Source organism: Erinaceus europaeus, chromosome 15, assembly GCF_950295315.1.
Source record: "Erinaceus europaeus chromosome 15, mEriEur2.1, whole genome shotgun sequence".
Taxonomy (NCBI): Eukaryota; Metazoa; Chordata; class Mammalia; order Eulipotyphla; family Erinaceidae; genus Erinaceus; species Erinaceus europaeus.
This window is the reverse complement of record NC_080176.1, coordinates 16,007,500-16,034,646: the sequence shown is the minus strand read 5'-3', so window position 1 is coordinate 16,034,646 and position 27,147 is coordinate 16,007,500. Positions and strand designations below refer to the sequence as shown.

The 27,147-nt window shown below is 41.2% G+C and overlaps 1 protein-coding gene across 3 annotated transcripts in view; it reads right to left on the bottom strand.

The window, feature by feature from the left end:
- Window positions 1-27,147, bottom strand: part of PARN (poly(A)-specific ribonuclease) — a 183,589-nt gene that overhangs the window by 2,671 nt on the left and 153,771 nt on the right. For all 3 annotated transcript variants that reach the window (XM_016191044.2, XM_060172943.1, XM_060172942.1), the window contains one exon: window positions 9,168-9,361. In XM_016191044.2, coding sequence (XP_016046530.1) covers window positions 9,168-9,361 — 194 coding nt within the window. The remainder of the gene's footprint in view (window positions 1-9,167; window positions 9,362-27,147) is intronic.

Here is a 27,147-nt window from a genome sequence, read left to right as displayed (position 1 = left end):
GCGAAGCGCAATGACCGGCGTGAGGATGCCGGTTTGAGCCCCCGGCTCCCCACCTGCAGGGGAGTTGCTTCACAGGCAGTGAAGCTGGTCTGCAGGTGTCTATCTTTCTCTCCTCCTCTCTGTCTTCTCCTCTTCTCTCCATTTCTCTCTGTCCTATCCAATAACGAACAACATCAACAATAACAATAACCACCACGACTAGGCTACAACAAGGGCAACAAAAGGGGGGGAAATGGCCTCCAGGAGCAGTAGATTCATGGTGCAGGCACTGAGCCCCAGCAATAACCCTGGAGGCTAAATAAATAAATAATAAATTGAAAGCAACTTTATACCACCAAAGGACATCTATGATTTAGCAAAGTTCTGGCACAGGTCAAGTCTTCCATGCACAGCAGACCCATTCCCCTTATTGATATGGTGGTCAAAAAACAAACATTATTTTCCAGGAAGCCAATGGCCTATAATCGAAGATGCCTGTTTTCACACCTACAATGTGCAGTTATTGACCCAGAATGCTATGGACAGAGGAACCGGAACTTCAGGAACTAGCAAAGGCAAACTCAGGCCAGAGGAAAGTTGGGGGTCACCACTGAAGCTCTTTGGTATGTTCTAGAAAGGGAGCGATGTGGATTGGCGAAGGATCAATCTCAAAAGAGGCAATGAGCTGTGGCCAGTTTGCCTGGGAATTCCTTTTAACAATTCTGTTTCATTAGAGTGTAAAGCATTATTCAGGAATACTTTTTTCTTTTTTTAATAAAACACACCTAAGAATACTACCTCTTGTTATAATGGACCTTAATTCCTACCCTGCATCATATATAATCAATTCCAAATGGATTGCATACCTACATGTAGAGCTTAAAACCTAAAATCTCTAGAAGAAGACAGAAAAAGCCTTGCCAGTCCTGGGTCAGACCAAGATTTCTCAGGTATGACACTAAAGGCATAATCCACTGATAAAATGGGTTTCATTAAAATTTAAAATTTTCTACTACTAGAAAGAGACACTACAAGAGAAAGAAAAGTAGAGCCTAGAAGAATATAGTTGTAAAACACTCAAAAGAGACACAGAAAGAATTCTCAAAACTCACTAAAAAAAAAAAAAAAAAAAGCCCAATTGGGGGAGGGGAACAGATATTTCATCAAAAAGAGGTTTGGATGACCAAAAAAACCCACCAGATACTTAACACTGTTTGTCATTTGGGAAACTCAAACCAAAGTCATAGTAATGTAACATTCATTACAGAATACCAGTCACTAGAATGGCTAAAAATGGGCAAAACCAAAGGGGAAAGTGAGCTGAGCTACTTGGAGTGTCGGACCCTGCTGGTGGGAATGCAATATGATGAAGCCACTTTGGACCAGCACTTGCACTTTTAGGTATTTACCCCCATTCCCCAAATAAAACTGTAGCTCATAATAACTGTGGACAAATGTTTATAGTGGCTTCTTAGTTGCTAAAAATTAAGTGGCCTTCAACAGGCAAATGGATAAACACTGATGTATCCATAGTTAAAACTAGGAGTTTTTTTTTTTAATAAGAAAAAAGGACGATAATTTGCATATAGTGAATACCAACACTGCATAAAAATCGAAATCAGCATAGAGCAGAATAAGCTATGGATGCATGGAACAACATGGATAAATCTCAGCTGCGTCATGCTAAATGAAAACCACTAAATGGAAGGCTCAGGACACCTGCTGAATGACCCCATTATATGATCCTCTAGAAAAAACAAAGCCAGGGGCCAGGCAGTGGTGTACCTGGCTAAGCACTCATATTACAGCGTTCGAGAGTTCGGGTTCAAGCCTCTGGTCCCTACCTGCAGGGGAAAAGCTCCACAAGTGGTGAAGCAGGTGAGGTTTTTCTCCCTCTCTACCTCTCCAACCCCTCTCAATTTCTCTGTCTCTACCCAATAATAAAAATATTTTTAAAAAAATTTAAAAAGATCAAATTAAAAGAAGAGAAAAAGAAAGAAAATGCAAAGTCACAATGATAAAAAGCAGACCCGCAATTGCCAGGATCTAAGACTGGAACTGATGATAGGACATGAGGAATCTTCTGGAATGATATCTTGACCGCAGCGGTGGCTGCATGACTTACACACTTATTAAAACTCATTAAATCTAATTATATCAACAAGAGAGGGCTTTGGTGGCAAGGAGATGCTATCTTTTTAATAAATATTATTTATTCCCTTTTGTTGCCTTGTGTTTTTTTTTTTATTGTTGTAGTAATTATTGTTGTCATTGTTGTTGGATAGGACAGAGAGAAATGGAGAGAGATGGGGAAGACAGAGACGGGGAGTGAAAGGTAGACACCTGCAGACCTGCTTCACCACTTGTGAAGCGACTCCTCTGCAGGTGGAGCCAGGGGCTCAAACCGGGATCCTTACGCTGGCCCTTGTGCTTTGCGCCACCTGTGCTTAACCCGCTGCACTACCGCCCGACTCCCAGGAAATGATATCTTAACAAAGCAGACACTGCAAAAGACATTGGAAAAAAGTTGCTTAAAAAAAAAAAATCTAGCAGCTGGGGAAATAGCTCAACTGAGAGAGCACTAACCTTTCATGCCTGACATTCTTAATTCGATCACCAAATGTACCACAGTGCTCTGGCTTTTGTCTCTCTTTCTGTCATAATGTAACATATTTTTTAAATTCAATACAACTTTAACATAAAACATTATGCTGATATAATTAAAAGAATGTAAATATTAGTCCTTTTTTTCTTGTCTTTTTTTGGGGTTTGGTGTCTGCATGACCAATCTACTGCTCCCAGAGGATTTTTTTTTTTTTCCTTTTAATTTGATATGACTGAGAGAAATTGAGAAGGATGGGGAAAACCGGGAGGGATAAAGACACCTGCAGACCTGCTTCACCACTTGGGAAGCTTCCCTCCCTCCTGCAGATGGGAGGCAGGAATTTGAACCCAGGTCCTTTTACTTGGTAACATGTGTACTCAAGTGGGTGCACCACCACCTGGCCCCTAAGTAATAGTCTTTAACAAGGGGGAAAAAAAAGGATAAAAAGTTGCATGAAGACCATGATGACCATGTGTAAAAATGATGGGCAGAAGAAGAACAACTGCTTACAGTATAAAGCATGACAATACAGGGCTTGATTTTCTTCGTTTTACAGATCTTCAAAATGAGCACCATTTTTTTTTTTATTAACAACGAAAGAAATTAAAAAGAAGTACAAAAGGTGATTGTTTCTGCTTATTTATTCTCTCAACTAGCTAGGGTGATGATCCTTTGGGTGCCTTGCAAAGGGTTTATATGGCAGGCAGAGCTCCCCCTGGGTGGTTAATGGGGCACCAGGAGAATGAGGAGGAATGGTGCCACAGTTAGTGCAATGAGCGCCTTCTCCGAGCACAGTGCACTTGTCAAGGTTTCACTGGCTCTAAACCACAGCTTAATCGAGTAATTAAACAGCTGCCTGGGAGGTCTCGAGACTGCACTAGCCTGCTGGCTCAGGTGACCAACAGCAGCAACTGAGGATCTTAAATAGAACGAATCTTAAATGGCACGAAGTGAACTACAGCTTTTAGTAGATCCTAAATTTTTGTACTGTGACCCAGGGTTTAAGCTTGAAAAAGCTGGCAGATTAGTCAAGACTCCAATAAAACTCACAGGTCTTGGCAAACATTTAAAGGTCGCAAGTGCTGTGTTTTAAATGTAAAACAGACAAAGTCTCCAGACAATTTCTGTATTACATGACAGGAAATCAGCAAGAGCAGTCAATGTGTCCTCTTTTGACATTCCTCTGCGGATGCTGTCTAGCAGGGAGCAGAGGACCCTTCAGCTATTGGACCATCCGTCAGTGTTTTGACAATAGCCAGATTGGTTAGTGTCAGACCACTCTGTTGGTTCTGCACTATTTCTGGAGAAGTGAGGGACAAGGCTGGGGCTGGGGTTTATCTGGGCCCCTGGAAGACTACTCGCTTGCTCAGCAAAAACAAATGTGTTATGGAGACCCTATTCATTAAACACTGTCTGGGGAGCATTTCTTTTTTGGTTTTTTTTTCATCTTCTTTGAAGATTTATTTATTATTTTTTATTAGTGACTTATATTGATTTACAAAGTTACAAGATAACAGGGCTACAGTTCCACACTGCTCCCATCACTAGAATTCTATGTCCCTGCTCCCTCCCTTGGAAACTGCAGGGGTTCTCCCAAGGTCACAGATATAGGTTGACTATTATTTCTATAGCTATCTGTCTATCCATATATATATTTGCCCATTTTTTTTCTATGGTGCTACCGTCTTTTCCTTTCTAAGTTATATCTACAATCTATCACTCCTTTGAATGTCTTTCCTTTGTTCATTTTCTCTCTCTGCACCTTGATGGAGTTGGGTTCCAGTGCCTTCTAGTCATCTTTCTGGGGAGCATTTCTTGGAGATAGTCCCAGTCAGAATAAATGACATGCAGAATTGTTTGTTTTTGTGTACCAAATGAGACTGTACCTTGAATCCCCCAGAGGTTAAGCAGATAGCATGTCAACCTACATGAATCTTAATGAATATAAAAGGAGGGGACTTCCATTACAAACTTGCTGCATGAAACTAGGGTAGAAACAATAACCCATGGGGCGGGGCGGGGCAATTCACTAAGTACATAATATGCATAGAAGATAGAAGCTCCAAAGCAGAATGGTCTCTTGGATTTCTACTATAAAACTTCATAATTTGAAAGAGGTCAGTGATTGTTTCCGATTTAGAACAACTTCCAGAAATACTCACCTTGGTGAAGAACCCTCTGGAGTTTGGCTAAATTTCACTGTCGAGTGGTGTAGGGTGGCTGAGCTCTGGTCAGACAGAAAACCCCCTCTCCCTTATACCTATATTTGATTTTGCAAATTTGTAACTGAGTCTTGGTGTTCTTCTTCCTCTTTTTTTTTTTTTTTTTAAGATTTCATTTATTATTAATGAGAAAGATAGGAAAGAAAGAACCAGGCATCACTATGGTACATGTGTTGCTGGGGATTGAACTCAGGACCTCATGCTTGAGAGTCCAGTGCTTTATTCACTGTGCCACCTCCCAGACCACTCTTGGTCTTCTTTATAAAAAGACTATTTTTAAATTTTTTTAAAATTATCTTTATTTACTTATTTGAATAGAGACAGCCAGAAATCAAGAGGGAAGGGGGTGATAGGGAGAGAGATAGAAAGACACCTGCAGCCCTGTTTTACCACTTATGAAACTTTCCCCCTGCAAGTGGGGGTGGGGGGCTAGAACCCAGGTCCTTGTGCATTGTAGCATATGTGCTCAACCAGGTGCACCACTACCCGTCCCCAAAAAGAAAGATTCTATCCCTCACTATTTTTTAAGTCAAACATTGTTAGAGAGAGAGAGAGAGAGAGAGAGAGAGAGAGAATGAACATTAGCATATTGCTCTAGCACATGCAATGCTGGGGGGGATTGAACTCAGGACCTTATGTCTAAGAGTCCAATGCTTTATCCACTATGCCACCTACTGGGTGGCAGTCCTTACTGTATTTATTTATTAATTATTTTTAAATATAGAGACAGAGAAGGAAAGAGAGCGAGAGAGAGAGAGAGAACACAGCACAGAATCTTCTTTCAATGCAATGAGGGCTGGGCTTGACTGTGGGTCATACACATGACAATGCAACACACTATTCAAATGAGCTATCTTTTTGGTCCTCTCACTGAATTTTTAACAAGGTAAAAAAGAACACCTCTGATATAAGAATATAAATTCAATAAACAGTAATTTAGGTTACTCTTGTCTGGAAAGTGATCTCAAGTGTAGCTGAGATAACAAAATATATTAATGATGAAAAATGAAACTATTTTAGGAAACATTTACTGAGCATCAGTTGCTACAGTACATGATATTCCATGGTCCTCCTTGTTACTTCCTCCTTGAAAATAGAACATTCCCTACAGAATTTTGAGAGAACAGTCTGAAACTACTCTTGCCAACACCCTAACTGGTCTTCTTAGCTCTGGGTACACGATGAACCTTTACGAGCCTAATACGGTCCCTTCACAGGGGCTGAACTTGGTTTTCTTTTTAAAGATTTATTTCATTTATCTCATATGAGATAGAGTTCCACAAGTTAGTCCATGTGGCATATGTGGAGGCACTAGGGATCAAATTGGGAGTGCAAGTCCTCTGAGCTCTATCAGTTGAGCTATTTCATGATGCTGAACTTGATGTTTTCACTTACTGCAGGACTTTATTAAAGTAACTGAGTGATCAAAGCTGGGTGACACAACACTGACTTCTTGACCTAAACCCTGCTGGTCCTATTAGGACTAAACATGTAATCCCTGCAGAAAAGGATCCATTGAGCTTGCAACCTTGCACTGTGGGGAGCACTCGCAGAGAGGATGGTGCGCCAGAAGAAAACTCAGTCTCTCTCAAGTGACCTGATTCAATTAAAAGCTGTCAAGATATTTCTCTCTTTCTCTCTCTTTTTGGCAGGGCTGACAAGGAAGCATAAAATCTATAATTTTTTTTAGCTCAAATTTTATGGAGGTGACAGTTTCACTGTCAATGGGCGGGGAAAATGATTTTAATGAAGATATTATAAATTCAAAACCCCAAATAACTCATAGAAAGTTTTCACTTAAAATGACGAAAGTTATAAAGGGAACTAATCTGTTAATGTAGCTTATTAATAGGCATTTTAATATCTTTTAAAATTATGCTTTAAAATAAAATCATGCTTATAGAAAGCAAAAAAACCCACTAAAATCATATCCCTGAAAAATAATAGATAAGTAGAAAAATTCAAGAGAATGAGATAGGAAGGAAAGGAATATATCCCCTCACCGCCCCCAACATGCTCAGTGCTGTCTCTAAAAGTCGTGCTAATATTTAGTATTTGTTGATCAGGTATGGTTATTGTAGTGTTAACAAGGTATCGGAGATGAAGACAGGGCTGGGAGATGGCTCAATGGGTACAGCATATGCCTCATCAAGCATGGGGCCCTATGTTTGAGACCCAACACCATATGGGCGCTCCACAGGGGCCAAAAGGAGTTTCCATAGTGAAGAGGTACTGCAATGTCTTTTCCTCTCTCTTTCTTTCTCTCTCTAGGTGTACAGAATTAAAAACAAAAAAAATCAAACTGGGGAGATTGCTCCATGGTGTTCTACATAAACTAGGCTCTTGGTTCATTCCCCAGACTGCATCAAAAAAAGAAAATAAGAAGGAAAAAAAGAGGAAGGGGGAGATGAAGACAAATAAAATACAGATTAAAAATTCCTCCACTATGACAGTAATAATAATAATAATAATAACAACAACAACAAAAGTAACAAAATGGGGAAAAGGGCCTCCAGGAGCAGTGGTGCAGGCATCAAGCCCCAGCAATAACCCTGGAGGCAAAAAAAAAAAAAAAAAAAAAAAAAAAAATCCTCCACTACTTAATTTAGGGAAAAGAAGGGAGACTAAAAGAGACATCAGATTCAAGGAGATAGCTAAACTGTTTAAGTTTCAACCCTTTTCCAAGCAACTGGGAACATGGCAGACATCATTCAGACAGAGTGTGCCTACTAAGAGCAGTTGACCTTCTTTCAAATTAAAAATAAGGTCCTGCTTAGAGGAACTGGCAAGGAGAAGCTCCCAAGATACTATAAGAACATTAGTCTTGGCTTCAGGACATCCAAGGAGGCTACTGGGGACACCTACAATGACAAGAAATACGCTTTGAGCAGTAAAACCTTCTTTTGAAGACAGATGCTGTCTAGTGTGGTGAACAAAATGAAAATGCAGAGGACTAATGTCAACCACTGGGACTGTTTCCAATAAACCAGAAGTGCAGCTGCTTTGAGAAGTGCCAAAAACCATGTCCATTCACCTATCCCCCTGCTTCAGGGGTGTCCAGTTCAGTGACATGGCCACAGTGGGCAAACAGCCAGCCTGTGGGCAAGCCCACGCATTTCAATGAAGTCAAGGTGGAAAAGGCTGCCAGCAACGAGCAGCAGTTCCAGAAGTTCTGAGACTAGGCACCAGTCCTCTCACCCAAACTAAATTAAAGCTATTTTCCACTGGGGGTGGGGGGGGGGGTACAAGTTTAGAACCAGAAAAGGTTTTCAGTTAAAGTTAAGTTTCAAGTACATCTTCGTTGCTTCTTTGATTTCATTAATGTCAAAAAGACTCAGAAAATTTTCTATTATCAGATCAAGCCACAGGTTTTTTTTTTTTTAAGGAGTCAATTAAAACACAATGAATTCTTAGTTTAGGTATGAATAATTCCCACTGCTTTTCTACCTTGCTTTGATTTGATTGTTGGTTCTGGCAACCAGGGAAACTGTCTGGATGTGAGATAAGTAAAATAAAAAATCATCTGAAGTACAGAGTACTCAAATTGTGTTTCAAAGCACCAGCTTTCTGGGGCTGGGATATAGAACACTTGGTAGGACATGCACCTTGCCATGTGCATAGTTGAGGTTTGAGACCCAGCACCACGTGGTAGCATGACAGCACTGAGGGAAGCTCCAGTGGTATTTTAATCCCTCTCGGCATTAAAGAAATTTTTTTTTTTAAGTGTGACCTGGGAACAGTGGAGTCAAACATGCTTCAAACATTTGTTCTGCAAAGAGAATTTAAAAAATTATAATAATCTTTTAGGCTTCTAACCATACTCTCTCTCTCTCTCTCTCTTTTTTCCTCCCCAGCTCTAAGAAGTGAGTCCCAGAGAAAGAGGTTGGGAGGCTGGGGTTCTACTATAGTATTCAGCACATAGTAGGTTCTCAGCATGCATTCATTTGCGATTTCCTCTGTTCCTTATATAATTCTGCCTGTGAGGGAAACTCACACTACCTGAGTTTTGCTGGGAACAGTGAAATCTGCGACTGAAAATATCACGTGTAGGAGTAGGCATCTGTGCCAATTGAAATGCACATTTGAAATGCTGGCTACAGTAAGCATATCAGCAATACCTCTACACCACGGGTGGGGGGGGGGCAGAGGCAAAATGGAGTAACCATCTTCAACTCCATCAAACTTTACTCCATCAAGAACCACAACTTTTCTGGGATTCTGCAAATCAAATCAAATGATCCTAGTAACATCTGGTTCCATGAAAGACTCCACAGGCTTTGCTTAGAATCTCTTTCCAAATAGGAGTTTCTAGAGTATTGATGGGAACATAATACCAGTCTTTATTAAGAGCCAATACAAACCTGCTGGAGAAAGGTCCTTCTTCATTCTTTTTAGATTCTTGGCCTTCTTCCTTCCCTCTGAGAGGGATTCTGCATAAGAGTCAGTCTGCTCAAGTTCTGTTTCAGAAATCTCTCCCGATATGCTGCTCTCCAAGCCAGTTTCTGCTGAACGGGGACTCAGGTTTCTCTTTCCTCCTGTGCTGGTAGGTGTGAGACTGAAATGCAAACAGTGGAACAACATGAAAGGTGTTAGGAATAACACAAGACCAGCCTATACAAATATTTTAATACTCTTAATTCTATTAACACTTATCTAGCAAAAAAAAAACAAAAAAAACAGGCAGCTGCCTGTCTTAGACACTTAAAGGCTTTATTATGAACCTAAGTTTGAAAATTTATCCAGCTAGTTCAGGAGAAAGTTATAAATTATGCTTGTGTAAGCAGAGTTGTTCTTACAGCACACAAGATAAAAATTTAAAGGAAAATTCACAGTACCCATTTTGGTAGGGCGACTATATATAACAGAAGAGTGGGGGTGGGGGTAGATAGCATAATGGTTACGCAAAGAGACTGTCGTGACTGAGGCTCCGAAGTCCCAGGTTCAATCCCCTGCACCACCATAAACCAGAGCTGAGCAGTGCTCTGGTTTAAAAAAAAAAAAAAAAAAAGTGGAACAGAACAGCAAAGCCACAATAACTAGATAATGGTCCTGATTACATTAAAACAAAAGATAGCATTGTCTCTATGACTGTCTAATGGATGCAGAGCAGAAAGATCCTTAAGTTTGTCTGTGATCACTATTCCTGCTTTTAAATACACTTAGAGGGTACATGCCATAAAGTAAATAAATAAAATAAAATTATACAAAATTCCTTTCTATTTCCAAAAGGTGACTTAGTAAATCTATAATTAAAACCTGGCTTTGTTTTTAAAGCTTTATAGGGTCTGACATGTTGAATTAAATCAGATTACATGTCCTGGTTTTCCATAAGAAAATATGTTCCTTGAAATATAACTTGATAAAAACAGAGACCACATAGCCAGTGTGAGGCCTACCTACTCTAAACGGGTCTGGTAGGATTTTGTTTTATTATAGCCCCCAAGTTATGAAAAGCATTAAAAAAATCATTCTATTTAAGGAAGGTCATTCTAAAAAGGGAGAGATGGAACAGAGGGATGGGGGGGGGGGAGAATTTGAACATACTCCTATTTAAATCTTCCCTAGGAAGCAAAGTACTTTAAAATGTTACACATAAAAAACCCGGCTACCCAACAATTCAAATTCCTTCCAGTTTCTTCTGTGCTCTCCTGTGTCTTCTCTGTACTTGACACCCGCTCACCCATGTGAAGAGAGGGAATAAACTCCTTCCCTGATGGTGCTGAGAAAGTAAACAGAGTTGAGAGCACACAGCCTCTTAAGGCTGTTGGTCTTCCAGTGAGTCTATTATATGCAGCACTCTCTTTTATTGACAGTATATGGAGAGAAAAAAACAGAATACTCATGATAATTTTGGGGGTGGTGTTATAATATATGCACTTAAGCAGGCATGCCACCATATGGCTCCTTGGGGGTGGTGTTATTAAAAATTCATGTTAAAGTTTACTGTTTAGAAACTGGCGATATCAGGCTGGGAAGACAGTGCAGTGGTGCACACAACAGACTTTCATGTCTAAGTCTTAGAGGTACCAGATTCAATCCCTACCACCAACATAAACCAGAGCTGAGAAGTGATCTCACAGAAAAGGAAGAAGGATGGAAGGAAGAAATGAATGAGAGAGGGAAGAAAGGGAGGAATAGGAGAAGAAAAAGAAAAAGCTACTTTCACAAAACCTGAACACTTTAGAAAGAATAAGAAAGCAGCAAGATTATGAAAGTTGTGACACACAGCCCATGGAATACTATTCAGCTGTTTAAAATGATGAGATCAACTCCTTTACTTCATTTTGGATGGAACTTGAATCATGCTATATGAGATCAGTAGAAGGAGAAAGATGATTGATTACTAGATGATATTACTTATAGGTAGAAAGTAAGAAACAAGGACGGAAAGGCAACACACAGGTAAAGCTTGGACTGTACATGGCCAATAGCAGCAAGGCCAAGAGACCAGGTGGGGCACTGAGTAGGTGCTGGGGACCCAATGCCCAGTGGTGGAGAATTGGTGGTAAGATTCAGGTACACATACAGCTATCAAGAACAATGAACCCACCTTCTCTGACCCATCTGGGACAGAGCTAGAAGGAATTATGTTAAGTGAGCTAAGTCAGAAAGATAAAGATGAGTATGGGATGAACCCACTCATCAACAGAAGTTGAGAAAGAAGATCTGAAAGGGAAACTAAAAGCAGGATCTGACTAAATTGAAAGTAGGGCACCAAAGTAAAAACCCTGTGGTGAGGGGTAGACATGCAGCTTCCTGGGCCGGTGGGGGGTGGGAGTGGGTGGGTGGGATGGGACACAGTCTTTTGGTGGTGGGAATGGTTATTTATATACACTCCTAGTAAAGTGTAGCCATATAAATCACTAGTTAATTAATATGAGAGGGGGAAAATTAATTGTATGTCTTGAAGTTTTAAAAACACAGACTGAGTCTTTTTAATATATAGGCTGTGTATTCGATATGCAGACTCTCTCAAAAGCCTAGACCAAGTAGATCAGAAGAAACCAATGGCACAGCTATAGACAAGATACTGGGTACTGTACAGCAAACCCTAACAAAAGGACTTTTCAAAGTTAACCCAATTACCAAATAATGTGATGATAACATTAACTATCCATTGGCTTTTTGAACCCTAAGACAGCAGGAACCTCACATCTCCACTATAGAGCCTATATTTCCCCCAGTCCTGGAACCTTAGGATAGGGCCCACTTTCCCGCATGCCTCTCCCAATCCATATCAAATAATATTGCATCAGCCGATCGCAACCTTATCAACGCAACGATTGCCACCTCAACATGCTTCAGCTCAGACTGTGTCCACAGACTTCACGTGTGGAATGACAACCCTTCAGCTTCATTACTCGGGTGAGACCTTTCCTTTCATAGTATTCCCTAATTACATCCCAGGTGGTTCACTTTCTAACAAAGTCCCAAAACCTAGATATACACCAGGTTCTGTGAGAGAGAGCATATGTTCACACGTATCCATAAACTAGTGCAAAATATATGCCTGAAAGCAGAAGTACACTAGAGTTTGCAGTGAGTACCCTCCAACACATCCTCTCCACTATTCCAACCTCTGGGTCCATGACTGCTCAACAATTTGTTTGGCTTTGTATGTTAACTCTCTTTTCAGCCACCAGGTTCCAGATGTCATCAGGATGTCGGCCAGGCTTCCCTGGACTGAAGACCCCACCAATGTGTCCTGGAGCTCTACTTCCCCAGAGACACACCCTACTAGGGAAACAGAGAGGCAGACTGGGAGTATGGACCAACCAGTCAACGTCCATGTTCAGTGGGGAAGCAATTACAGAAGCCAGACCTTCCACCTTCTGCAACCCACAACAACCCTGGGTCCATGCTCCCAGAGGGATAGAGAATGGGAAAGCTATCAGGGGAGGGGATGGGATATGGAGATTGGGTGGTGGGAATTGTGTGGAGTTGTATCCCTCCTACCCTATGGTTTTGTTAATTTATACTTTCTTAAATAAAAAATAAATTTAATAAATAAAAAAATAAATAAATAAATAAAAGATTCAGGTACACAGACACCTATCAGTGAAGGATGGGAAACTGCACCTATGTGATAACTGTTCTGTAATTATTTCCCTAATAGAATGTTAATATAGGAAAGTGACATGGACATTACAAAAGAGGAAGAGATCTCAAAGTCCTTTTGTGTTGTAAGTCCCAGAACCTAGGAGTCTCTGGCACTTAGACATTTAAGGAAAATTCAGCTGGAACTATCACCATTTGAAATATTTGAAATATTTCAAGAAATACAAAGTCTAGAAATAACCCAAAGCACAAAGAAATCAAGTGCATGACAAGAGTGGTACCTCACATTACTGGGACAAAGATGGACTTGAAGCAGACATGCTAGCTCATCTTGTACAGCACTCAGCTTGCTGTGTGTGACACAGCACTGTGAACAGCACCAGGGGAACTCTATAAATGACAGTGTACTATGGTGCCCCTCCCTTCCTTTCTCTCAAAGAAATAAAATAATTAAAAGAAAACTGGGTTAGGGAGGGAACTCAGTAGTGGCATTGCATATTCCTGAGGCCACGGCTCTGACCCTATAACACACTATCTAAATGTAAATTATTAAATTATATGGTATTAGAAAAGAACATGGGTGAATTCTTCTAAAACTTAAAGTATAAAAAAAGAACTTCTTACTCTGATGCACAATCCAAATGCAGTGAAAAATTTATACTGCTGACCTCATAAAAGTAACTGTCTTTTGCAAGGGAATAAACAACATGAGCAAAGTCAAAAGACAAATAAACCAAGAGAAAATAATCTGTAACATGTATCACAGAAAAAGAGCTAATGTCCCTAATATAGGAATAACTCAAAACTGGAGAGTAGAAAAGAACAAGAATCCTATAGAAAAATGGACAGAGGGGCCAGGCAGTGGTGAATCCAGTAGAGCAAGGACCTGAATTCAAGCTCCCACTACCCACCTGCACCTCTCTATCTCCCCCTTCTCCTCTCAGTCTTTCTCTGTCCTAGCAAATAAAATCGAAAGGGAGGAAGAAAAAAAAAAAAAGAAAAAGAAAAAATGAAAATGGCCACTGGGAGCAGTGGTTCATAGTATTGGCACCAAGCCCCAGCAATAACCCTGAAAGAGAAAGAGAGAGAGAGAGAAGAAGGAGGAGGAGGAGGAGGAAGAGGAGGAGGAGGAGGAGGGGGAGAAGAAGAAGAAGAAGAAAAAGAAGAAGAAGAAGAGGAGGAAGAAGAAGAAGAGGAAGAAGAAGAAGAAGAAGAAGAAGAAGAAGAAGAAGAAGAAGAAGTAGTAGTAGTAGTAGTAGAAGGGAAAGAAGAAGAAGAAGTAGTAGTAGTAGTAGAAGGGAAAGAAGAAGAATGAAGGGAGGGAGGAAATGGGGTAGAGGATAAACAAACAACTTACTACTGTATCATCATCATCATCATCATCCTCCTCCAGGGCTATCAATGGGGCTCGGTGCCAGCACTACGAATCCACTGCTCCTGGAGGCTATTTTTCCCATTTTGTTGCTCTTGTTGTGGTTGTTATTGTTGTTACAGCTATTGTTGTTGTTGGATAGGACAGAGAGAAATCGAGAGAAGGGAAGACAGAGAGGAGGAGAGAAAAGATAGACACCGTCAGACCTGCTTCACTGCTTGTGAAGCAAACCCCCTGCAGGTGGGGAGCTGGGGGCTCAAACCGGGACTATTACTACTACTATATGCACGCGCACGCACACGCACGAGCCATGAAAAGAAATGTCCTATTTCACCCATGAGATTCACAAAAATATCTCAAAGCTTGATGAAATGTTCTGTTGGTGAGACTGGGAGAATTATACACTGGTGATGAGAATGCAAAATGGTATGACCCTTATGGAAAGGAAGAGACAATTCCAAACAAATCTACATATGTATTTGCTGTCTGAGCCAACAATACCATTCAGAGGAATTTGAAAGTTAAACTTACAACAAAGTAAAATTACTTAAGTACAAGGCTACTAACTGCAGCTTCGTTTGTAGTTGTTTAACACTGCAAAGTACCTGGGTGTCTAAATACAGAAAATCAGTTAAATAAACCGTGGTACACGTGATCAACAAAACACTAAGTAGTTAGAAGTAAGAAGCTCTCACAGAACTGATTTTCAGTGGTGAGTGGGAAAAACAAATAACAACTATGAACTTGATATTCCTAAATTGAATTGGACACAGGGGAGGATCCCAATCTCGTCAACCTTCTTCCAAAGTACAGATATTATCTACATAAACCCCAAAATGTCTCTTGCTCTTTGCCACAAACCTGAATTGAAACTGCTTGGCATAGCATCCAGGACCCTTTGTTATCTGGGTTCCAAACTGCTTTTCTAGCCTTATCTTCCATTAAGTATGAGTTACAAAGACAATATATGTTTGCCTTAATGAATTCCATCACACACACTCCCAATTATCCATCCTCCCATAAAGAGGGCTTATCGGCCCAAGTAAACTCTCCATTTCCTGTTTCAATGTTGCTGTTGGTGCCAAGACTTTACTGCACATCTCCTCCTGCTCAAGCATCTCTGTTCTCCAAGAATGTTCCCCACTCTCTGTGTTTATTAGTTCCTTCCCAGCTTTTTCTGCTAGTCTGTCTCAAGGGAACTTTAAGTCATCCAGCCATGTTATTTATAATAGACAAAGATGGGGAACAGTGCAGGTGCCATCAGCAGGAGAATGGATAAGCAGACTGCTAATGCACGCAATGAGATACAACTTGGCAACAGAGCAATGAAGAACTAGAGACACAAGTGAGAGCATGGGTGGATCTCAAAACAGTCGACCTGTATAAAACTGTCACATAAAGGAGTATTTCACAAGTCATTTATAGGAAATTTTAGAATAGTATGGGAGAATATTTTAGAAAACAAAGGGGAAAATTGAGGATGCTGTGGGTGGAGGAACACAGGCAGGAATGACTGAGGGACAGGAAGGAATTTTCTGGGGGTGATGTTAATGCTAGCTATCTTTACAGGAGCATGCTTTGTCAAATGCTCAGTGGACAGTCTGTAAACACAGGAACCGACCGCTTAACCTTAACATTAATTGCAAATGATGATGTAGTAGGCAATTGATGGACACATTATTTTTATCGTAGTTATAGGCTACTGGATTATTTTTTATTTATAAGGTCTATGAATGCTCTGGGGGTCAGTGGTGGTGCACCAGGTTAAGTGCACATAGTACGAAGTTCAAGAGCCCTTGAAATGACCCCAGTTCTCCATCTGCAAGGGGGATGCTTCACAAGTGAAGCAGGTCTGTAGGTGCATATCTCTCGCTCTCTATCTTCCCTTCCCCTCTCAATTTCTGTCCTATCCAATAAAACGAATACACACACACACACACACACACACACACACACACACACACACACACACACTAGGAGCAGTGGATTCGTAGCGTCAGTGTGGAGACCCAACAATAACCTTAGAGGAAAAAAAAAAGAAAAGAAAAAAGAAATCTGTAATGCTCCTCTCTACAAACATCTGAGAGTCTACCTTACAGCAAGAACTAGGCCAAAACCTTGTCTCAGGTAGATCTTATTTTGTATTCCTTCCTGTTTTCTTACACACACACACACACACACACACACTTTCCCTAACACAATAGCCACTCCCGTGTAGTGCCAGCACTCAAAGTTGAGCCATATGTACGGCAAGACACACATCCTAGCCGGTGAACTATCTCTCAGTCACCCCATAATTTTCAAATTTACAAAGTACTTCCTAAACTTTTTTTTCAAATGTCCATTTCATAATTAATTTACAACATGCTTCTTAGTTCCTAATGTCTAGCTTCTGCTTTCAATTAAGAATCCTTTGTTTCCTACAAGTACTTATTATTGTACATTCTGTCTGAGAAATACTCTCAGGTATGTGTGAGATTAACACACTTCATCTGATCATAGATATAAAGGTTATTATTTCTGGGCTCTGTTTCAGCTCATCAGTGGACTTGTCTGTCTTTATGCCAGAATCACACTGTCACAAATTACATTATTTCAAAGTCATGTTTAAAAAAAAAACAAAACTCTGTTATAGACCTTTGTTAGTAGAAAATATTAGAAGTAGGGGCCAGGCAGTGGCACATCTGGTTGAGCACACAGACCACAGTGTTCAAGGACCTGGGCTCAAGCCCCTGGTCTTCACCCGCAGGGGAAAAGCTTCGCAAGTTGTGAGGCAAGGCTGTAGGTATCTCTCTCTTTCCCTCTTTATCTCCCCTTTCTCTCTCAATTTCTGTCACTATCCAACAATAAATAACAAAATAAAAGAAAATAATAAGAATAAAATATTAGCTCCAAATAGATGCCCAGTAAGTAGCATTTAACATTTAAAAGGTGAGGCAGAGGGAGTCGGGCTGTAGTGCAGCGGGCTAAGCGCAGGTGGCGCAAAGCACAAGGACCGGCATAAGGATCCCGGTTCGAACCCCGGCTCCCCACCTGCAGGGGAGTCGCTTCACAGGCGGTGAAGCAGGTCTGCAGGTGTCTATGTTTCTCTCCTCCTCTCTGTCTTCCCTTCCCTCTCTCCATTTCTCCGTCCTATCCAACAACAACAACAATAATAATAACTACAACAATAAAACAACAATGGCAACAAAAGGGAATAAATACATAAAATAAATATAAAAAAAAGATTTTAAAAAAAAAAAGGTGAGGCAGAAGGTAGGTAGCATAAAGGTTACGCAAACAGAGTCTTATGCCTGAGACTCTAAAGTCCCAGGTTCAATCCCTCACAACACCATATGCCAGAGGTGACTAGTGCTCTGGTAAAAAAAAAAAAAAATTTAAAAGGTGTCATAAATGTAATACTTTACTTAACTTTAATACATTAAGTAATCTTTTTTTAAATTATTATATTTTATTTATTAGCTAGAGACAACCAGAAACTGAGAGAGAAGGGGTGATAAAGACAGAGAGACACCTGCAGCCCTGCACTCATGAAGCTTTCCCCCTGCAGGTGGGGACCAGGCTTGAGCCTGAATCCTTGCACACTGTGATGTGTGTGCTTAACCAGGTGCGCCACCACCTGGCCCCACATAAAGTAATCTTAAAAGTGATTAAAAATCACACAAGCAGTAATTGCTAATATTTACCTTGTACAAACATTCCTGCTGTAGAAGAACTGCATGTCATGTTCATATTGGTAAAGACTGTTTAGTGTGTTCAAAGCAAAGCTAGTTTTCATAAAAGCAACAATCTCATATAAACAAAAAGAAGTTTCTTCTCTTAGGGATGAAAATATTTTGTCTGCTTGAGGGTTTTTTTTTTCTGTTAAAACTGATTTTCTGGGGAGTTGGGCAGTAGCACAACGGGTTAAGCTCACGTGGCAATAAGCACAAGGACCTGCATAAGGATCCAGGTTTGAGTCCCCGGCTCCCCACCTGCAGGGGAGTCACTTCACAGGCTGGTGAAGCAGGTCTGCAGGTGTCTCTCTTTCTCTCCCCCTCTGTTGTCCCCTCCTCTCTCCATTTCTCTCTGTCCTTTCCAGCAATGACAACATCAATAACAACAACAATAACTACAACAATAAAACAACAAGGGCCACAAAAGGGAACAAATAAATATTTTTTAAAAAAAACTGATTTTTCTGATCTTAATTCAGATTTTGGATTTACATCTTGGCTTTGCATTTCTCCTGTAAAAGTATTTAATGATAAGTGAAGCCTAGAGCAACACTGCTGGGTTCTATTAAAATAACATGACATTCAGATATACTAGAAAGACTAACAGAAACTACTACTATAAGAAATATGTTTCAAGAAGCTAACTGAAGAACTTCTTTTAAAACTTACCTCTTTGAAAAAGACTAGCAGGAATTTCAATTTAAAATTTTTTATACTTATCTACTTTCCCTTTTGTTGCCCTTGTTTTGTATTGTTGTTGTAGTTATTATTGTTGTTGTTAATGATGGTGTCATTGTTGGCTAGTACAGAGAGAAATGGAGAGAGATGGGAAAGACAGAGAGAGGGAGAGAAAAATAGACACTTGCAGACCTGTTTCACCACTTGTGAAGTGACCCCCCAGCAGGTAGAGAGCTGGGGGCTCGAACCAGGATCCTTACGCTGGTCCTTGAGCTTCGCACTATGTGCACTTAACCTGCTGTGCTACTGCCCAACTCCCTCAGGAATTTCACAAAGTGTTACTAATGTAAGCAAACTTGTTAATGTATTTTCATTTATATGTCTGACTCACTGTAGCAGCAGATGGGGCAACACACACACACACAACATGGCAACGGCAGTGGATGGATTGTGAACCCTTCTCTCCTACATGCTCCTATCCTGCTTTTAAAAATGTTGACCTAAACCCTGGGCACTTTCGACTTCACATCGTGGACTCCTTTGAACTAGCAAAGTCTATGTGGATGGTTAAATTTCAATCCCCAGAGTTTTGGTTGTTGTTGTTGCTTTCCTCCCCTTTATTCTGATTTCCAAGCTGATTTCTTCCCTGTGATTTGGAATAGCATATAAATGTCTCTAACCACATCAGCAAGGAATTCACGCAAGGAGACAGGATTGTGTTAAAACTGCCATGAAATGCATGGTTTTATCTCCACAGTCTCTATTCTGTTTCATTACTTATAGGTTTTCCTTGAGCAAGAACCAGTCTTTATCTCTGTAGCTTTTTACTGAATCTTAAAGACAGTTGGGGGAGGGAGGGTCTCTTTTGCTTAAAATAAATAACAGCTTTGTGGTCCCTGAGGTCAAACTGGAGTTTCACCTATGCATGTCTTAAGTTCTACCACTGAGCCACCTGTTCAAGCTGCAATCTGTCCTTTTCAGGGCTGCTCACTTTAAAGAATGTTTTCTCTATGTTGAAACTAACATGAGGCACACCTGGTTGAGTGCACACATTACCATGTGCAAGGGACCTGGGTTCAGCTTCATAAGTGAATCAGAGCTAGGTGTCTCTCCCTCTCTAGCTCACCCTTCCCTCTCAATTTCTCTGTCCTATCAAATTAAAAAACAATTTTGTTAAAAAAAAAAAAAAAAACTAACATGTATTCCACAGAAAAGAAACCTAACCATCAGAATAAGTGATTCTCCCTTCAAGTCATGCAGCTACACAGGCAAACCTGAGATGAGACTGCCCGCTACATGAGTGTCTACACTAACAATCCTCCCCCCCCCCCCCCCGTTTGCTGAGTTCTTCCTACCTTACAGGCCTCAAATATGTAAGGGTCCTTCAAAAAAGCTTCCCATGACCTATCTCTCCCCTGGAACCCAAGCAGTTCCAGACCCTGTAGCGCTCACCCTCTGCCTTGTTCTGTTTGCCTCTGACTGCTCTTCTCTGCCTGTTTGTGCCTATTGCTTTGTTTATTCTCTCTGCCACTCATATTTGAGATCCTAGAGAGCAGGCTCCCACAGGCTGCTGACCAAAGTACTCTCAGCACTGGGCACGGAACTACAGAGGAAATCTCTACAGTCAGTCAAGGTTTGTTGAATAAATGAAAATCAGTGGGTGCTCCCCACACAAACAGCAGTAAGGCAAGTGACAGGCACACAACTGTTTATTACCGAGATTTACATTTTAGTAAGACAGTCAACTTCCACAGTCTGTCTGGGGCAAGGCATATGCTACTAAACGCTGCTAAGGAAAGAAGGAATGTCCCTCTGCATAAACCACCTCAGCAGCAAAAAAAAAAAAAAAAAAAAAAGAGAAATCTGGAGAAGTGGGAGTTAGAAAAGGCATTTTTATTATTTTCAAAACTCTCACACTGAATTCAAATTCCATGAGCATGACTGTTTCTGTTCTTTGGTTATGACTGGGGGGGAGGGGAAGAAAGTTGGACAGCCTATGCTCAGTTCAGAAAGCAATCCTCTGGAGGCTGCTGATCAGCTAGGACTTTTATTTCTAATATAGAATTAAAGCTTGAAAAGCAAAGCTACTATTAAATAAGGCATGAATGTGAGATAGCCACTCTGGAATAAAAGGCATCTGTGCAGTGAGAGTATGAGGGTAACAAGGGGGCAGAAACAGAGAAAGCAAGTATATAAATGCGCTGTGGGTGTTCGTGCTTAGTCCCAGATTAAAAGTTTATTTGCAAATATGAGACTAGCACAGTCAGGAAAATGGCTCAGCAGGAGAGTGCAAAGTAAATAAATAAATGAGATTGGCCAAAATGAGAAAAAACTTGGTTCCAGTTTACAAGTGATCAGTAGTATCAGTTAGAAATACTTTTTAGAAGAACCTAATTCAAATATATTTAGCAAAAACCCTACTATTAAGAACAGGAGACCAAGTAGAGTTCAGATTTCACCATGATGGGGGCCTGGATTCGTCACCACATGGGAGCACCTGCATGAAGGGAGAGCAGTGCTGTGGCATTTCTACTTTCAGTCTCTCTCTACACTCTACCTTGAGGAAGGAAGGAAGGAAGGAAGGAAGGAAGGAAGGAAGGAAGGAAGGAAGGAAGGAAGGAAGGAAGGAAGGGAGGATAGGGGTGGAGGAAGGAAGGAAGGCAGGAAGGAAGGAAGGCAGGAAGGAAGGAAGGCAGAGAAGGAAGATGGGGTGGAGGAAGGAAGGGAAGGAAAGTCTTCTAGGAGTAGAGGAATCATGTAGGTGCAAAGCTTCAATGATAAACCCAGTAACAAAAAGGGGGGGGTCTTGAACTTAACATATAATGAATTAGAGCTAATTTTCAGGGCAGGGGTACATAGAACAATGGCTATGCAAAGAGACTCTCATGCCTGAGGTTCTGAAGTCCCAGGTTCAATTCCCAGCACCACCATTACCCAGAGCTAAGCAGTGCTCTGGTAAGGGAGAGACAGAGAGACACAGAGAGAGACAGAGAAAGACAGAGAGAGAGAAGAGAGGAGAGGAGAGAAGAGAAGAGTAAAGGGAAGAGAAGAGAAGAGAAGAGAAAGGAAGGGAAGGGAAGGGAAGGGAAGGGAAGGGAAGGGAAGGGAAGGGAAGGGAAGGGAAGGGAAGGGAAGGGAAGGGAAGGGAAGGGAAGGGAAGGGAAGGGAAGGGAAGGGAAGGGAAGGGAAGGGAAGGGAAGGGAAGGGAAGGGAAGGGAAGGGAAGGGAAGGGAAGGGAAGGGAAGGGAAGGGAAGGGAAGGGAAGGGAAGAGAAGAGAAGAGAAGAGAAGAGAAGAGAAGAGAAGAGAAGAGAAGAGAAGAGAAGAGAAAAATTTTCAGGGACTAGGACAAAGCTAAGTTATACTAAAATTCACTTTTGACTCTGACAAAAGGATTTGCTGACCAAATCAGTAATTTAACCAAAGTCACAGGAGGGAAAATGAGAAATGAGAATCCTCCTACACCAAAAGTCCAACTAGTTCAGAAAAGAAACATATGAAAAAATTTCCAGAAAGTTAAATTAAACATGACCAAGTGAACACACATTATTTATCTGTAGAGAGATATAAATAACTTCACAGGGGTGCAGAGAACAGAGAGGCAACTTCAGAAGATGACTGTCCCCTCACTCTGGAACACTCTCTTTGGAGATAACAGAGAAAAGAGGGCCAAAGAACTTTGCACAGAGGAGAAAACAAAAATCAAAGTGTTGTATAAAAGACCGATTCACCGCTCGTCTGGCAGAGCCCTGCAAAGCCTCAGCAAATAACAGGCAGCAGATTGCTGCAAGGAGTAGGTGATAAGGACTCAGGCTGTGTTGGCAGAGGGGAAGGCTGTGCTGGGATCCCGCCCCCAGCCCTTGGAAGCCAGAAGACTAGCACTATCTCAGACCTTCTGGTACTGAACAGGAGGGATGGGACACAGTCTTTTGGTGGTGGGAATGGTGTTTATGTACACTGGTATTAACTTGTAGTTATATAAATCACTATTTAATTAATATGAGAGGGGTAAAAATTGACTGAATGTCTCAAACTTTTTAATGCACAGACCATAGGCCTAGTCATTGAAATGTTGACTCTCTTAAAAGCTTAGACCAGAGAGAACAGAAGCAACTGGTGGCAGTCCTCTATAAGATACAGGTATATACAAATAATGTCAAGGTGGGTGATGGGGATGGGACACAGTCTTTTGGTGGTGGGAGCGGTGTTTATGTACAATCCTATTAAAGTGTAAACATTATATAAACCACTATTTTATTAATATGAGAGGCGAAAAACTGATGATATGTCTAGAACTTCTTAAAACACAGACTGAAAAAAAATAAATTATGGTGATGTTGTATATGATACAACAAATCCTAACAAAGGGATTTTCATATCAAATTGATGGGGTTTACAGTCAACAATATTTATACACCTTTCCCATATTTGGGAGCTACTCTCTTCCCTGATGCAGCTTCCTGGTCCTTTTTCCAGCCATGATATTATCTTCCCAAACAATAACTTAGTTCCATCTGCATGTCAGATGTCAGGCTTGGGGGGTGGGGAGGTGGGGAAACAGTATTGCCATGGGCTCTTTAGAATATAACTAAAAAAGGCCTACTAACTATCTACAAAATGGAGAGCCCCCAGCTAGCTCTTCATATGAACTTTTCCAGCCTTTAGATTCATGATTAGTCAATAATTTTTTTTTGGCTCTATATGTCAACTCTCTTTTCAGCTACCAGGTTCCAGAGGCTACCATGATGCCAACCGGACTTCCCTGGGCAGACAATCCCACCAACGTGTCCTGGAGCCCTACTTCCCCAGGACCCCACCCCACTAGGAAAAGAGAGAGTAGGCTGGGGGTATGGATCGACCTGTCAACGCCCATGTTCAGCGGGGAAGCAATTACAGAAGCCAGACCTTCCACCTTCTGCATCCCACAATGACCTTGGGTCCATACTCCCAGAGCGTTAAAGAATAGGAAAGTTATCAAAGGAGGGGATGGGATACTGAGTTCTGGTGGTAGAAATCGTGTGGAGTTGTACCCCTCTTATCCTATGGTTTATCAGTGTTTCCTTTTTATAAGTAAATTAAAATTTAAAAAAATATGCTATATAAAAAAAAAAGAAAACTACAGTGGCAGGGTGGTGGTGCATCTGTTTGAGCACATGTTATCATGCACAAAGACCTAGGTTCAATCCCCCAACCCCCACCTACAGGGGGAAAGATTTATGAGTGGTGAAGCAGTGCTGCAGGTGTCTCATTCTCCCTATCACTCCTCTTGATTTCTATCAAATAAATAATAAAATATTTAAAAATAGTAAGTTAAAAAATTAAATTGGGGAGTCAAGTAGTAGCGCAGTGGGTTAAGTGCGCGTGGTGCAAAGCGCAAGGACCAGCCAAGGATCCTGGTTCGAGTCCCCAGCTCCCCACCTACAGGGGAGTTGCTTCACAGGTATTGAAGCAGGTCTGCAGGTGTCTTTCTCTCCTCCTCTCTGTCTTCCCCTCCTCTATTTCTCTCTGTCCTATCCAACAACAATGACATCAATAACAACATCAACAATAACTATAAAAATAAAACAACAAGGGCAACAAAAGGGAATAAATAAATATTTTAAGAAAAATTAAATTGCATTTTGAATTGCCCATAACTTTTAAAATCTATGAACAGGGGGCCAGGCAGTGATGCATGTAGTACAAAGCATAAGGACCCGCACGAGGGTCCTGGTTCAAGCCCCCTGGCTCCTCACCTGTGTGTGTGTGGGGGGTGTCACTTCACAAGCAGTGAAGCAGGTCTGCAGGTGTCTTTCTCTCCCCTTCTGTCTTCCCCCCCTCAATTTCTCTCTGTCCTATCCAGCAACAACAATAGAAATAAGATGGCCTCCAGGAACAGTGGATTTGTAGTGTAGCCACCGAGCCCCAGCAATAACCTTGGAGGCAATAAAATAAAATCTATGTACTTATATGTATTTTTTAATGCACTCTGGGTAATAAACTCAAAGTCTCATGCATATATGGTACTTCTGAGTAGCCTCCCAGGTCCAATTTTTCTTCTTCCTGGGGAGGGAGGGGTAAAAAAATTAACGTGAGAGAAACAGAGAAAGAGGAAGGGCCCCACAGCACCACTCCACCATTCCTGGAGCCTCTACCCACCCCTGCTGTCCACAGCACTACCATGTGACACAGGGACTCAAACCTGAGACTTCTCACATGGTAAGAAGTGTGCTCCACTAAGTAAGCTATCTCCTTGCCCCTTAAATATGTGTAGTGGTGGAAACTATTCCTAACACAAAATTTATCACCTTAACCATTTTTAAGTATACAGTTCAGTAGTGTTAGTTGTTTATATTATTACACACCCAATCACCAATCTCCACAATTCATCTTGAAAAAACTAAACTGTACACCAAATTACATAACCCCCTTCTCAAGGGGGCCGGGTGGTGGCACACCTGGTGGTGCACATGTTACATAACCCCCTTCTCCATGGAGCACCCTCCTTTCTACTTTCTTAAAATAAAAATCGTGGGAGTCAGGCGGTAGCGCAGCGGGTTAAGTGCGCGTGGTGCAAAGCACAAGGACCAGAGTGAGGATCCTGGTTCGAGCCCCTGGCTCCCCACCTGCAGGGGAGTCACTTCACAGGTGGTGAAGCAGGTCTGCAGGTGTCTGTCTTTCTCTCCCCCTCTGTCTTCCCCTCCTCTCTCCATTTCTCTCTGTCCTAGCCAACAACAATGACATCAATAATAATTACAAAAATAAAACAACAAAGGCAACAAAAGGGGATAAATAAATATTTTTTTAAAAAATCGTGTGTATACTACACACAGGGAAGACTGAGCTTCACATGGCATAAGAAACTAAGGCAAGCCAAGGCACCACTCTGATACCTGAGTGCTAGATACTAGGGAGTAAACCAGGTACCTCCGGCATGCAAGCCCAATGTTCTCCATTTGCTGAACCATTTTCCCTGGCTATTCCATTCTATTTTCTGTCTCTAGACAGCTGACTACTCTAGAGACCTAGTAAACTGGAACTATACTGAATTTGTCTTTTCATGTTAGTTTCTTTCATTTAACATAATGCCCTCAAGGTTTATTCATGTTGTAGCATGTATAAGAACTTTCTAAAGTTGAATGGTATTCCACTGTCTCTACTACATGGTGTTTATTCAAGTAACCCGCATCTCTTTACACTATTCTCAGGGATCCTGCTGAAATACTGCTTCTATAAGAAAGCAAAAATGTACTATACAGCAAACCCTAACAAAAGGACTTTTCAAAGTTAACCCAATTACCAAATAATGTGATGATAACTATCCATTGGCTTTTTGAACCCTAAGACAGCAGGAACCTCACATCTCCACTATAGAGCCTATATTTCCCCCAGTCCTGGAACCTTAGGATAGGGCCCACTTTCCCGCATGCCTTTCCCAACCCATATCAAATAATATTGCATCTGCCAATCGCAACCTAATCAACACAACGATTGCCACCTCAACATGCTTCAGCTCAGACTGTGTCCAGAGACTTCACGTATGGAACGACAACCCTCCAGTTTCATTACTCGGGTGAGACCTTTCCTTTCATAGTATTCTCTTTTTTTCTTTCTTTATTGGGGAATTAATGTTTTACATTCAACAGTAAATACAATAGTTTGTACATGCATAACATTCCCCAGTTTCTCATTTAACAATACAACCCCCACTATGTCATTTATCATCCTTCATGGACCTGTATTCTCCCCACCCACCCACCCCAGAGTCTCTTACTTTGGTGCGATATGCCAATTCCATTTCAGGTTCTACTTGTGTTTTCTTTTCTGATCTTGTTTTTCAACTTCTGCCTGAGAGTGAGATCATCCCATATTCATCCTTCTGTTTCTGACTTATTTCACTCAACATGATGTTTTCAAGGTCCATCCAAGATCGGCTGAAAACGGTGAAGTCACCATTTTTTACAGCTGAGTAGTATTCCATTGTGTATATATACCACAACTTGCTCAGCCACTCATCTGTTGTTGGACACCTGGGTTGCTTCCAGGTTTTAGCTATTACAAATTGTGCTGCCAAGAACATATGTGTACACAGATCTTTTTGGATGGATATGTTGGGTTCCTGAGGATATATCCCCAGGAGAGGAATTGCAGGGTCATAGGGTAGGTCCATTTCTAGCCTTCTGAGAGTTCTCCAGACTGTTCTCCACAGAGGTTGGACCAATTGACATTCCCACCAGCAGTGCAGGAGGGTTCCTTTGACCCCACACCCTCTCCAGCATTTGCTGCTGTTACCTTTTCTGATGTATGACATTCTCACAGGAGTGAAGTGATATCTCATTGTTGTCTTGATTTGCATTTCTCTGACAATCAGAGACTTGGAGCATTTTTCATGTGTTTCTCGGCCTTTTGGATCTCTTCTGTGGTGAATATTCTGTCCATGTCCTCCCCCCATTTTTGGATGGGGTTATTTGTTATCTTGTTGTTGAGTCTGGCAAGCTCTTTATATATGTTGGCTATTAAACTCTTATCTGATGTATGG